The sequence below is a fragment of the Sturnus vulgaris genome, chromosome 9 (genome assembly GCF_052056855.1).
Source record: "Sturnus vulgaris isolate bStuVul1 chromosome 9, bStuVul1.hap1, whole genome shotgun sequence".
Classification (NCBI taxonomy): Eukaryota; Metazoa; Chordata; class Aves; order Passeriformes; family Sturnidae; genus Sturnus; species Sturnus vulgaris.
The window spans coordinates 27,568,289-27,581,803 of NC_142251.1; the positions used below are offsets into that span (position 1 = coordinate 27,568,289).

A 13,515-nucleotide genomic window follows, 5' to 3' on the forward strand; every position below is an offset into this window, starting at 1 on the left:
CTCCTTGTTGCATGGTTTCCCTGCAGGCAGGCTCCTGGGGTGTTGGTGTGGTGGGGCGGAGTCCCAGCAATGGGTGATGCACAGACTCCCTCCTGGGCACTTACTCCCTCCCGTGTTCCCAGGGAGTCTGGCTGCCCTGTGAACACCCTGCTTGCCCATCTCTCCTAGGAAATACAACTCTCTGATCCAGGCCCAGGCTCGGGAGCTGTCCCACCTACGGCAGCTGCTGCGGGAGGGCCGTGGGGTGAGCCGCAGCCTGGCCCAGCACCTGCAGGACGCCCTGCGGTCCTTCGAGGACCTCCTCCGTGGCACTGACATCGACTACTACCTGGGCCAGGGCTTCCGGGAGCAGCTGGCCCAGGGCAGGCAGCTGGCTGAGAGGCTCAGCGACAAGCTGGGCATCAGTGAGTACCTCTAGGGGGCAGTGGGGCTGGATGTCATGGGTGTGTGATGGGTCAGGAAGGGATGCTCTGATGGGTGAAAAGCAGTAGACACTCTCACATCATGTGGGATACCCGCTTTGTCCTGTCCTGCTATGGCTCTGTGTGGGACCAGGCATCCTGAGGCATGGAGACACTGACTGACTCTTCTCTGGCTTGCTTTTTCAGGAGATCGACAAGACGGGGAGGATAAAACCAGTCATGAACTCTTGGCACAGAGGTACCTGTTCCCAGGGAAGGGTTTGTGGCACGTGTTTGGCATGGGATCTCTTCCTTAGGTGGATGTCCTGGGGCTGCCTCTGCTCTGGGGCACTCTGTATTTCTGAGCAGCCTTGCATCACTAGTGGGACATGGCATTTGGGGCATCACGTAGGAGAGGGCTGTGGGATGGAGGTCAGACCTGGTGATGATGTACCACCTCTGCAGGCTCAGCCGGGAGCTCCGGGAGAAGGAGAAGGTGATTGAGAGCCTGGAGGTGAAGCTGCAGGAGCGCTCTGAGTCCCCAGGTAGCAGCTGCCCACCCTCGGAGTCATCCCACTCTGCCAGCAGCTCGTCCTTCACCTCTGAGGGGCTGGAGCCCTGCTCTGATGGGGATGCAGCCAGCGAGTACAGCCAGTGCCACGAGGAGCCTGCCCAACACACAGGTACTGCAGGGGCCACAACTGCAGTGCCTCTGGACACAGGGACTTGGCTTCTCGGGGTGTGCCAGGGTCCCCAGAGCCCCAGGGAAGAGGACTCTCTGTAGGCTGAGCCAGAGCCACTGTAACATTTCTCTCCATCTCTCTCCTGTCTCTAGGCCTTCACTTTGACTCTTTGTCCAAACCTGTCAGTGCCCCCCTGCCTGCTCTGGCCCCTGGGCTGTCCCCCTTCCTCCCTTCTGGGCCCTCTCTTCCTGTGGCCCCACCACTCCTGGGCTGCTGTGGGAATTCTGTCTGCTCCCTGGCTGAGGCACAGCAGGAGCTGCAGGTGCTCCGGAGGCAACTGGGAGAAAGTGAGCACGCTGCCTCTTGGCTTGGTCCTGCCTGCCCTGCATGCTGTGCTGTGACACATCATCCCCCACCCTCTCTGACCTGCATGTCCTGCCCTTGATCTTTTCCTTCTTCTCTGGGCTATGGCTTTGAGGTTGGGTCCCACTGCTCTGGCTGGGGGACAATGGGAACATGTGGCTCTCATGTAGAGAGGACCTGGTGGGTTGGAGGAACCCATCCAGAGACCGCACTTGCCCTAGGCGTAGACACTGGCATATCCCAGGTCCTCTAAGAAAAGGCTGATCTGGTAAGTTGTGTAGGAGTGGGACTGAGACCCTCCACCTTGTGGAGACACCTCATCAAGTCGTGGGAGGGCCCCTGCTCTTCAGGGGGAATAGGTTTGATTGGGACAGGAGGTCAGATGGGGGACACTGGACTGCACTATGGTGCAGAGCAAGAAGGGGAGGAAAAGCAGACAGAGTGTATTGCCCCATTCTTTCTCCCTGCTCATTGTCCTTCTCCTCCTCCCCACTTTGTCCTGTGTGTGCAGGTGTGACACTGCCCCTGGCACCAGCAAAGGCCACGGTCCCACTGGGCCCCTTTGGAGAAGGCAGCAAAGCCCCAGCATCGTTCTGCCCACACGGAGCACTGCAGGGCCTGGCTGAGCTCCCCGGGGCCGCTCACAGCCGTGCCCTCTGGGACGTGCCCCCGCCCGGCCAGCTGCTCTGCGGGGCCCTGCCCCTGGGGTACCCCTCGGGCCAGAAGCTGACAGGTATGCTCCATGCTGGGGAGCACAGGGCATCCCACCTGCCTGTGGGGGAAATGGGAGGAGATCCGGCACTACAACAGCTGTAGGACAGGGCTCTGCTCTGGGGATAGAGAGAGGCACGCCCCTCCTGCCCTGAGCTGTGTCCCTGGCTGTGACAGGGGCAGATCTGCTGGAGGAACACCTGGTGGAGATCCGCAACCTGCGCCAGCGCCTGGAGGAGTCCATTTGCACCAACGACCGGCTCCGGGAGCAGCTGGAGCGCCGCCTGGCCTCCACCGGCAAGGCCAGCGGTACGGGCTACCGGGGCCAGGCGCTGCACATCCCTCTGCTCACCCCGTGCACTGCGGACAGACACTCAACTCTGCTCCCTCCACAGGACTGCCCAGCGATGTCTATGCCCAGACACCGGAGCTGGGGCTGCAGCTGAGCAGGGAGAACCAGGCTCTGCATGAGGAAAACCGGACCCTGCGGCTCCAGCGTGACCACCTCTCCCAAGGTAGGGCTGCCAGCATCCTGGGGCTGAGTCCCACAGGGCACTCAGTGGGGTGGTGGTGACACCTCCGTGCTCTCTGTCCCCAGAGCTGGCACGGGTGCAGGAGGCACTGCTGGCTGCCTGCTCCCGGGCACGGGAGGCTGAGGCAGAGCTGGGCCAGAGGCGTGGCAAGCAGCGGAGGCTGGCGGAGGAGCTCTCCGAGTGCCAAGAGAGCATCCGGCAGCTCCGAGACGAGCGGCGCTCTCTGCAGGAGGACAACAACAGGTAAGGCTTGGGGCATTGTGGCCTTGGGGCCGCAGGACTGGGAGGGATGGCTGGCACCGGACCCACGTGTCGCCTCTGCAGGCTGCAGCACTCAGTGACGCTCCTGCAGCAGCAGAGTGAGGAGCAGCGCCTGCTCCTGCAGACCCTGCGTGCGGAGCTGCACGTCTACGAGAGCTTCCCTGGCCCCTCTGCTGAGACACGAGCAGGTATGGGACCCATGCACAGCATCCCTGCCCAGCTCCTGCCCTTGGGCTGCCTGGCCCCTCTGCAACCCTGGTGGTGCCAGACACTTCTCCTGTGGCAGCAGGTTACACACAGTGGCCCTGCTGGCAGACGGAGAGGGAGGGCAGGATCCAACAGCCCCAGGCACGGAGCCACATCTGTCTACAGGGGCTCAGATGTTTCTTGTTCCAGGCTGCTTCCCATCTCCTCCAGTGCGTGATGTTGGCACTAACTCATCAGCTGCCCTGCTCTCCCCAGTGCCCTCTGGCACGTCGGTGGTCCGACGGATGGACGGTGGGTACCAGAGCCTGCCTGCATGCAGGCCTCAGGGGCTGCTGAGATCTCATGGACTCGTGGCAGCACCCTCACTGAGCAGGACTGGAGAGCTCAGGGCAGAGCCAAGGGCCTGGGATGGGACAGGGTGGGTGACAAGGGGAGCGGGCAGTGGTCCTCACCTCACCCAGCTCGCTCTACAGAGCCACGTGGGGCAGACGTGCTGGCGAGGAAGAGCGAGGCAGTGACGGGGGCTCACGTCGTCGGGCGCCTGGACACATACCGAGCCCTGGAGCAGCACGTCCTGCAGGGAAAGGCCCTGGCCCGGGAGCTGATGTGTCTCACACGCCCAGCACTCGGGCTGCCCAACTGCGCGCTCCCGGGAAAGGAGGTAAAGCGTGGGCAGGACGGGGCAGGCAGCAGCTGGGGGCCAGACCCTCAGTGCACCGTGCATTACGTGGCTCCCGAGCCCAGAACCAGCCCTGAGGCCTGCAGGGGCAGCTGGAGGCGGGGAGCCTGCAGCCCGGGGAATGCTGCTGGCACCGCCCTACCGTGCTGGGCTGAGCAGAGCGAGTCCCCGGGTGCAGCGGGACGGCGCTGCCCCGGCAGCACCTGCTCCCGCACCCTTCTCCCACACCCACAGGCCCTGGGATGGACAGGCACGGGGCAGGGGCATCTGTGGGGCAGCGCCAGCACTCTGCACGGCATCCTGGAGGAGTGTGTGTGTCTCCTCACCGCCTTCTGGAGCACTGTGCTGCCCGTGAGCCCTGCCCAGCACCAGGGCAAGGTGAGCAGGGACTGGGTGCCGGCAGGGGGCTGGGGCTGGGCGCTCACTGCTCATCACACTCCTCTGTCCCAGGAGCAGCTGCTCCAGGGCGAGATCGCGGCGCTGCGGGCCCAGCTCTCCGAGAGGGAGGATGCTCTGCAGAACACGGCCAGGAGGCTGCACAGCACAGCCCAGCTCAAGGACAGCATGGAGCAGTTCATTGTCAGTCAGTGTATGTGCTCTGGTGGCACAGCCAGCCTGGCCTGGTCCCCATGTGCCCAGTGTGGTTCTGCAGCACAGGGACCTCACTGACCCCATCTCTCTCTCCTGCAGTGACCAGGACCCACAGCGTGCTGCGTAAGGCCAGGACGAACCTGGAGGTGAGTGTGCCCTGGCCCATGTGGGATAGGGGTGGGTGTCCTGGTCCTGATGCCCTGGGGATGGACACAGCACACACCCTGTGGTGGCTGTTGTGGAATGCGTGGGGCGACACAGGGACACATTTTCCTTGTCTGTCCTCAGCTAGCATGTCCTTGTCCCCAGGGCACTTCCTTATTGCCATGTATCATCTCTTGCCAGGTGAAGGCCCAGCAGGCCCTGCCTGTTGCATGAGCCCTATGGAGGGCCAGGAGCAATGGCCACATGGAAGAGCCCACTGGCTGCTGAGCCATGCCAGAGGACTGGAGCGGACCTTGCCCCTGCTGCTCTTATGGCTGGGGTGGAAAGGGGTCTGGGGTGTCCCGTGCTACACAGTCAGTGCGTTTGGGCTGCTGTGGTGGTTGCATGCCCTCCACCAGCCTTTGCTTGGCATGGCAGCAGCAGCTGCTGGCTTGGGCTTTATCTGGCCCATGATTCAGCACTTGCTCCCTTCCACCCTCAGTGCTCAGAGTGGGGTGATACAGCCCCCCGCACTGAGCACCCCTTGCCCTGGGACCTGGTCCCCTCTGTAACCCTGCTGAGTCCCTGTCCCTGCTTGTGGATGTATGTATATGTATATAGACAGAGGTATTGGAAATGCGTTCTGGGCACTCCGGACACGTCGGGGCCCCAGCGCAGGAGGAAGATGTAAGAAATGCCATATTCTGTTCAGTGGCTAAAGGGTCCCCAATAAAGGTTTCCTTTGGGTTGTGGTGTTTCTGGCATGCCTGTCTCTGCAGCCGTGCTCCCCCTCCCCAAACTACCTGCAGCACAGGGTGCCAAAGGCACTGGCTGTCCCCAGGGGCGTGGCTCTGTGCCCTACCCTAACAACACAAGGGCAGCTCTGTGCCACACTGGGCGCTCCCTTTCCTCCTCTCGCTGTTCTGGACCCCCTCTCCAACATGAGGCGAGCAGCACCGAGAACAATAAATACTGTAATAAATAGAGAACCCCTGGCACTGCTGAAGCAGCAGGCACTGCAGCCGGGGTCCTGAGTGCCTGCCCAGTTCTGTTCTTCCCAGGCCCCTCCAGCGTGGGCATGTGCCAGTGCTCCTCTGGCTGTGACAGTCAGCCCTGTCCCACAGAAGCAACTGATATTTGGGACAGGGTGATGCAGCCCTTGTGGTGCTCTCACAGCAGCAGGTAAGAGTGGCTGTGTCCAGCTGTACCATCCATCATGCCGGCTCGACGAACCTTGCTGAGGGCTGGGGCTGCAGAGCCCTCCTCAAAGCTGGGGGGCAGCCCCACAGCCAGGGCTGTGGGACAGGGGGCAGGTGCCAGGCTGGAGTGTCACAGAGTCCCTAGCAGACAAGGTGACCTTGGAGACTCATCACCAGGGCAGCAGCGCAACCTTCAGTACAACAGGATGTGTTCCTGGAGCCTGGACCGGGTGCAGTGCCAGGACCACCTTGAGGCCCTTGCAGGGTGGAGAAGACAGGCAGGGTGAAGCCCTTTTCGTGTTGGGCGTGAGGAGGGGCTGTTCTGGTGAGCAGCAAAGTGGTCCCAGAGACTCACAGAAGCCAAGGGAAGCTGCAGGTGGGCGGAAACCAAGGGCTAAACCACGCCAGTAGGATGGGACAGCGTCACAGGCCCCAGTGACCCTGAGCTTGTTGCCGGGGCCCGTGTCCCTGCCAGGTTTGAGGCTGGAGCCAGTGGCCAGTTGTCACACAGTCCTGTGGCCCAGTGTGTGCAGACAAGCGGCGTGTCCTGCGTGGGGAGTGTGTGAGGCCCTGGCTCAGATGGGCTTGTACAGCAGCGTGGTGACGTACTTCTTCTTGTAGCGATGCGTGGCACTGAGCACCATCACGCCGTCCTGCGGGAGGCACAGCGTCAGCATGTGGGGCCAGGGCACCCCAGGGGCTCAGGGAGCTGCCCCAGCCTTCCCCTGCTGTCCCCAGTCCCACAGCCAGCCCAATACACAACAGGGCATGGGGCAGAGCAAGGGCAGGGTCCCATACGTGCTTAGCTCACCCACGCCACATGGAGGCAGCTGAGAGGAAATGTCAGCAAGTCACACCCTCTGCCCCTGTGCGTGCCACACCTCAGCAGGCAGCCAGGTCCCATCTCCACCCCCCGGCTGAGCAGGTGCTGCAGGCTCCTGGGAGCCACAACAGCTCCTCACCGGCAGCCTCGTGGGACCTGTGCTTACCTTGATGGAGAGCGCGTAGAGGTGATTGAGCATGACGTGGTTGGGCTCAGGCAGCAGTGCTGGGTCACACTAGGAGGAGAGCAGTGTCACAGGGGAACAGCAGAGCCCTGATCCCCCAGCCCCTGCCAGCACAGGGAGCTGCTGTCTCAGGCAGCTCGAGCTGCCACTGCCTCTGGCTGTTCTGAACAGGAACAGAGCTCAGCTAAGCACCAGGAGGCCAAATCGGTGTGGTAAATGGGAAAAGTGACACTTTTCCTAGGAACTGCCAAGGGCTAAAACCCAGCCAAGGGGAGCCCAGGCTCCCTGCAGACAGGACTCCCTTTCTGACCCCAGGGTGGCTCTCTCTGTGGCAGTATGCTCGTACACACCGAGATGTTGGTGTCCTTGTTGAGGATGACCTGGAGGAGGTGAGGTGGGAGGATGGGCGGGGATTTGAAGCGCTCCTCGGGCCGGTATACGTACATCTCTTGGCCATAAGGTCCCGGTGGGGAGCTGGATAAATCTAGAGAGAAGACAAAGGCAGAGATGTGAAATGACTGAGGCAGGATAGATGAGCACAGAGCAGCTCCTAGGAAGCTGAGAAGGACTCAGCAAGGTCTTTCAAGCACAAACATCCTCCACAAGCCATGGCGAAGGATCTATTCTATAGCAACACCTCAGCCTTTCACAGCAGAAAACGCAGCTGGGCAAGCCCCTGGCAATCCCAAGCAGGGCTGTGAGCTGGTACATGCACTGACACAACACAACAAGCACTCCGTGGTACCCATCACAAGACCCCTCAAAGCACACAGCTCTTGGCACAGGCAGGTCCCTCTCCCTGCAGGAAGCAGCTGGCTTGCTCCAGAGCTGTGCCCTCAGCAGCAGGGGCACAGGGAGCAGGTTGCTCTAGGTGCTGCCTGATGAGGAGGTCTGGGGAAGGCAAACAGGAACTCTGAGCAGCTGTTACAAACATAGGAGAGACCTCAGGAGTTCGTGGTCACTGAAAGCTGGACTGGCTGCATCTCCCAGCTACATCTGATCTGAACATTTGGGAACAGCCAGCCCCCCAGAAGGGCTCCATCTTCTTGGGCTGCTGCTGCTTGCTGGCTTCTCTCCAGCAGAGTGTCTCTGCCCAGGCTGGGAAAGGACATGGAGCTGAGCTGTACCTGAGATGGGGCTGTACCAGGGACAGACAGATGACTCAGCTTCCTGCCAGCATTTCACACTGAGCCAGCAGCACCAGTGCCTGCATGGTAACCTAACCTGCTGCTGTAACACAAGGAGACAGGGAGGTTTGCAGTGTGCTAGCACTGCTACAAATTACCTTGGCGTGAAAACCAAGAGTAGCTGCTGAAAATAAACTGGATCCTGCTATCACCTAGCTTGTACCCCGGATCAGATGACTTACAGTTGACCAGACAGAAAGGGCTGATGTTCCTGGCATTTCCCAGTCCGAAATGGCTCCCTCAGCCACGCACAGGCAGCAGCTCTGCTCTGGGATGGTGCTAGCACAGAACAAGTTACACCAACACAGCCCCTCCAGAGGAACCAGGCCTCAGCTGTGGGCTGGGGAGGACACGCTGCCCAACACTACTCATCCCCACACCTCTGTCCAGGGGGTCTGTGCACCCAGAGCAGAGGAGGTGGAAAACAGCACATGCAAAGCTGTAATGCCACAAAACTCACCCCGACCTGAGGTTTCTGAGCTTTCCAGGGAATCCACCTTCAATGCATCAAACACCTCAAAGTCAGACTTCTTGACGTGGATGAGGTTGTTTATCGTCCCCATCTGGCTGGTAACCACAGGCTGGAAAGAACTGGGGTGAGAATCTTCCTATGTTCACCTCCAACTGAGGCACATTCAACGCTTCCTAGATCCTCCCAATCCAAGCTGGCTTTGCTGCAACGCTACCTCTGAGCACAGGTGGCTGGTGTCCCTCTCTGCCCTGCACTTGTAGATCTCTGCTGTTTACCCTGGGAGGATTTTTCCTTTATCACAGGCCCCTACATCACCTCCTATTTCCATCCTCCATCCTGCTACATGCCCATGGGTAGGTGTGTTGTCCTTCTCATGCTTCTCCTGCATGATTCAGTTTGGAGAACCTGTAAATGAGTGCTGACCTCATGGTCCATCTTCCCATTGCCCATTCTCAGTGGGACTTCAGGGCCTTCTGGCATTTCCCTGCCCTTTCCCAATGCTTCCCCATAAAGCATGACTAAGTCCTGAGGAACCAGCCTCTGAAATTACTCAGGGGCCTTTTGTTTCAGGAGATAGTCTCTGCTCTCCCTGTTCCCTCTCTGCTGCAGTTACATCCTGTCTAGTTCCCTGAAGAAAACAAGATCTGCAGAGATAAAGCTTGGAGCATTACCTCAGATGGATCATGGACCCACTGGCCATCCACAAAGAATTTGTACTGGTGCTCTCCTTCTGGAAGGTCCAGGATAGCAACGAAGTCATTGTGGCTGTGCAGAGAGAACACATGTGCAACGGCATCACCCTGTTGATGCTCTGAATGCTGCTCTTCCACGAACCCCAGGAACCAGCACTGCCCAGCCCCTCCACCCCAACACCTTCCTGCAGGGTTAGGCTTGCTCATCATCAGTGGTCCAAGGCATGAGAAAGTGGATATGACAGACACCCTGTGCAAGCCAGGCTAAGAAGAACATGTGGGAAAAGCTCCTGCCCTGTACTGGCACAGCAGGATGGGAGCAAGTGAGACAGCTCTGTTTGTCAAGTCTGAAACTGAGATAAACTCATTCCAGATTAACTGCTAGAGTCCTCCATGAGCTTCCATGTAAGTCACAGATGTACTGCAGAACAGAGAGGACACCATTAGGGCAGGAAGATATGTGAGGGACAAACAACTAACACCCACTGGCAGCAATACAACTAGGCATGGGTAATGCTGCAGCCAAGGGAAGAGCTGACAGCTTCCAGAGGACTGCTGCATACCTGGGCAGGGCTCTGCTGCCAGCATTGTCTGCTGTGTGACATCCAGCTGGGCAAGCAAAGTGGCCCATCCTGTCCTGTCCCTGTTTCACAACTTTTCACTGTCCCTGCAGCACCACGCAGGGAAGGAGCTGACTGTGTATTTGTCTCAGAAAAAAGCCACGAGAGCAAAGGAAAACATCCTCTGCACTGGAGCAGACATGAACATAGAGTAAGTGACTGGAGGGACTGGCTACCTCTTGATGAGTGGGATCTTGGTGCTCCAGTTGTTAAAGGATCCAGAGATGAAGACCTCCTTGCCTCCATCAGCCCAGCGTATGACAGTCGGACGAGCCTGCTGGGATGGTTTCACTGACTCCTCCAGATCTGGCTGCCACGACACAAACTCCTTGTCCCCAGGAATCTGGGCAAAGAAAACCAGAGAGACGTGACTGAGACACAGAGACAACTGTGAACACATTCACACAGCTGTAAGAACACTTATAGGTTCCCTACCAGCCCACCTGCACATGGCACACAGGAGCACCACAGAGCTCCTCCAGCCTCCCAGAGACCCATGGCACAGCTGGGAACACAGGCAGTGTGTCAAAGCTCCAGAGGGCAGGCAGGGAAGGCAGCAGCCAGCCCTTACCTTGGAGTCGTGGGAGCTGAAAACGCTGGGGTCGTCGGTGCTGCCCACCATGATCTTGTGCGGGTGCTCCTTGGCGGGGTGGGAGGCACCGGAGCCGTCGGAGCGGTGGGACTTGGAGCCATGGCGCTCCCCAGACACCCGCTCGCTCGTGGTGTTCCCCATGGCAGCTCAGCAGCCCCTGGGACAGAGACACAACACGGCTCTGCCTTTGCCCACGGGCTCTGGCAGCACGGACAGGAGCACAAGAGCTGTCTCCCAAATGTTCCTTGCCAGTGGAGACCAACAGCAACCCTCAAAAAGGCCCCAAGTTCATTTCCACTACCAAGTTTGGGAGCTGAATGGGAATTCAACAAACAAGACAGCTTGACCTAATTATAGCCTCAAGAACCATCACTCTAGTTAAGCTGGTAATTGTTAAGACTCCAAAACCAATACAACTTCACCTGTGTCCTGCATCAGCCCTAGGCAGCCAACAGAGTAGAGCTGATGGGAAAAATAAAGCCAACCTTTATTGGCAAATCAACTGCCTGGCGTTAAACAGAGCCTCTTTCACAGTCCTGCAGTCAGGCTCCACAGACAACCCCCGACACCCAGCAAGAAAACAGCCAGCGAGTGAAAGTAGCAGCTGTTTTACAGTCCCCAGCAAGTCTCCAAGAGCTCGCAGGCAGAAGAGCAGAGCCTTGTGCCTGCAAAGGCGACAGGGAGCATTTAAAGTGTCCGAATGGAATCGCCCAGGCTGGAGCTTGTCCAAGGAGCAGGGCTAATGCTGTGGTGTCTGCAAAAAGCTCAGCTCTCAGCAGCATTCACTTATGATTCACCAGGCAAGTCACTGTGTCAGCTGCAGCACAGCACACAGAGCAGGACCATTTGTTGTGACCTAGCCAGCACCTGCCTGGCTGTCTGGAGGGACACGGTGAGGGAAGGGCAGCCCTGGCCGCCTCAGCGTCCCTCTGCAGCCACCATCCCATTCTCACCCAGCTCAGAGAAAGCAAAACAGGAGAACTGACCAAGCCATGAACAACTACACACCTTTTAGGATAAACAACAAAGCCACTGCAAGCTACACAGGACTCTTCAGGCCTTACCCTCTTTCCAGGAGCTGAGATGGATTGGGGCTCTTGCCCACTTCCAGGCTTATTCTGCAGCTTTTAGCTTACCGAGGGCTCTACAGAGCAAGCAAGGAGACAGCCAGCCTTGCTTCATGTGCTCACTTGTGACATTTGGAGGTCTGTTTAAAAGATCAAGTTATACCAAGGGTGCCAAGCCAGGCTGCCAGCCAAAGCCAGGCTTTAGAACATTATGGAGCAATTACTACACTATTTCTTAAACCCTGAGGGCTAAAAGGCAGCTTAAGTGGGCAGCTAATCCATACTCCCACCCCTTTCAGTGCAGATAAAGTATACCTTGAGGATAGGTCAGATCCAGGTCAGATGAGCTACACCTCTTGCTCTGACATCTTCCCAACCTGCTCTGAGGATCTCAGACAGCTCCTCACAAAAACTGCCCCTGTACCACCAGACCTGCTGCTGAGGAGTTTCCTCTCCAGTATCTCCACTAAGGCTGCCTTATTTATCTACAGGGAGAAAGGTGGGAAAGGCTGAACTTCCCTTGTAGCTGGACAGACCTGAGAGATATGTGCAGGTGTTAACAAGTGTGAAGGTGTTTCTCTTCTCTACAAGGATTCCAGTTCCTCTGTCCCTTACACGTCACACTCTCCAAACACTCCCTGAGGTTTATCCCAAGCCGTGGCTCCTGTGTGGGATGTGCCATCTGAATCCCCTGCATCACACACGGGCAGCCTGCAGTACCCGGCTTTGCTGAATTAACTTTTACAGCTCAAACCCTCCTGCATGCAGACCAGCCCTCTGGGGTTGTAGCACTGGGAAGTGGTGTGACACAGCTACACCCAAGTCAAGGATGGAAACGCTGCCCACACCAGAGCCCCAGAAAACCTCCACGGCATCGCAGCACATCCACTCCCAGCCTGGCAGCAAGCCCCTGCCAGCCACAGCCCACAGCAAGGTGGGTACCTGCCTGCCCCGTCACCGGGGCCCTTCGATTCCAGCCACCCCACCTTCCCACTTGGAAAACGGCAAATTAATTACATCCATTCCCCTCCCTGGGATGTGCCAGGCTTGCTGCCTCTGTCGCCGGGACAGTGACCTCGCCGGGAAGCACTGGCAGGGTAGCCCGAGGGGGTTTGTGCAGGAGAGATGGGGTCTGTGCAGCAGCACTGGGAGCACTGGCAGGCATTCTCGGCCGGTTTTCAGGGAGGGATGGGGTCTGTGCATCAGCACTGGGAGCACTGGCAGGCATTCCCAGCCGGTTTTCAGGGAGGGATGGGGTCTGTGCATCAGCACTGGGAGCACTGGCAGGCATTCCCAGCCGGTTTTCAGGGAGGGATGGGGTCTGTGCAGCAGCACTGGAAGCACTGGCAGGCATTCCCAGCCGGTTTTCAGGGAGGGATGGGCTCCAGAATCTGGCCGGGCTGACACCGCCCGGGGCTGGCGTGACCCGATCCGCCCGGGCTCTCCCCCTTTCGGAGACGGGAACCAGAGCTGAGCCCTGAGTTTGTGAGGTGAAGGGGATGAGCTGGGAAAGCGGGGGCGGAAAATCTCCCTCCGAGCAGGCAGGGCTGGGGCAGGGCTGGGGCTCTGCTCGGCGGGGCTGTCACGGCGGGCTCGGCCCACAGGCACCCGCGGGTCCGCCGTGCCTCGGGGGAGGAGCGGGACACACCGGCAGGGGCCGGGCCCTCCTCAGGGGCTGCCACACGGGGTCTGCACCGCTGCGGGCTCCGGGACACCGCCACACCGCGGGGAAGCCTCACCCACCGCCTCCCGGGGAGCCGCCACCCTCACACCCACCAGCGACACCCGCCCCGCCATCCCCGGGCCCGGCCGGCCCGACCCCACCTGCCGCCGCCGCCGCCGCCGCCCCGCTCTCCGCCTCCGTCCAAGATGGCGCCACCCCCCGCCGGCCGCTGCGGGGCGCTCTGAGCCGCCCCCGCCCCGCTCCGCGGCCCCGCCCCGCCCCCGGCCCGCGGCCCCGCCGCCGGGCACCGCCATGATGGCTGCGGGCACGGCCCTCAGCATGGACCTCACAGACGGGCACGGTGGTCTCCGGTCCCCGCGGCACGGGGACAAGCTTTATTGCTTTATTTCCCTCTCCCAGTTTCACCACCACCTCTGTGACCT

The 13,515-nt window shown here is 59.7% G+C and overlaps 2 protein-coding genes across 12 annotated transcripts in view; one reads left to right on the top strand and one right to left on the bottom strand.

Annotated features, from left to right (window-relative positions):
* Window positions 1–5,322, top strand: part of PDE4DIP (phosphodiesterase 4D interacting protein) — a 35,584-nt gene extending 30,262 nt beyond the window's left edge. For 5 of the 10 annotated variants that reach the window (XM_088170249.1, XM_088170250.1, XM_088170242.1 and 2 more), the window contains 14 exons: window positions 169–404; window positions 609–660; window positions 867–1,084; window positions 1,237–1,431; window positions 1,959–2,180; window positions 2,336–2,467; window positions 2,554–2,673; window positions 2,757–2,934; window positions 3,016–3,140; window positions 3,349–3,450; window positions 3,633–4,216; window positions 4,289–4,427; window positions 4,529–4,575; window positions 4,775–5,322. In XM_088170249.1, coding sequence (XP_088026375.1) covers window positions 169–404; window positions 609–660; window positions 867–1,084; window positions 1,237–1,431; window positions 1,959–2,180; window positions 2,336–2,467; window positions 2,554–2,673; window positions 2,757–2,934; window positions 3,016–3,140; window positions 3,349–3,450; window positions 3,633–4,216; window positions 4,289–4,427; window positions 4,529–4,575; window positions 4,775–4,807 — 2,383 coding nt within the window. In that variant the 3' untranslated portion in view covers window positions 4,808–5,322. The remainder of the gene's footprint in view (window positions 1–168; window positions 405–608; window positions 661–866; window positions 1,085–1,236; window positions 1,432–1,958; window positions 2,181–2,335; window positions 2,468–2,553; window positions 2,674–2,756; window positions 2,935–3,015; window positions 3,141–3,348; window positions 3,451–3,632; window positions 4,217–4,288; window positions 4,428–4,528; window positions 4,576–4,774) is intronic. The other 5 variants (XM_088170247.1, XM_088170251.1, XM_088170245.1 and 2 more) reach the window with 4 other exon arrangements.
* Window positions 5,323–5,528: 206 nt separating this feature from the next.
* Window positions 5,529–13,315, bottom strand: PRKAB2 (protein kinase AMP-activated non-catalytic subunit beta 2). 2 transcript variants are annotated; one of them, XM_088170252.1, is made up of 8 exons: window positions 13,234–13,315; window positions 10,322–10,499; window positions 9,927–10,093; window positions 9,110–9,203; window positions 8,427–8,547; window positions 7,130–7,263; window positions 6,762–6,830; window positions 5,529–6,425 (listed from the first exon to the last, which is right to left on the bottom strand). In XM_088170252.1, exons 2-8 carry the CDS (start codon window positions 10,481–10,483, stop codon window positions 6,348–6,350), a joined length of 825 nt encoding a protein of 274 aa, XP_088026378.1. In that variant the 5' UTR covers window positions 10,484–10,499; window positions 13,234–13,315; the 3' UTR covers window positions 5,529–6,347. The 2 variants fall into 2 exon arrangements, with proteins under 2 accessions (XP_088026378.1, XP_088026380.1); XM_088170254.1 differs by having other exon boundaries at window positions 8,433–8,547; window positions 13,234–13,312.
* Between the last annotated feature and the right edge of the window lie 200 nt (window positions 13,316–13,515).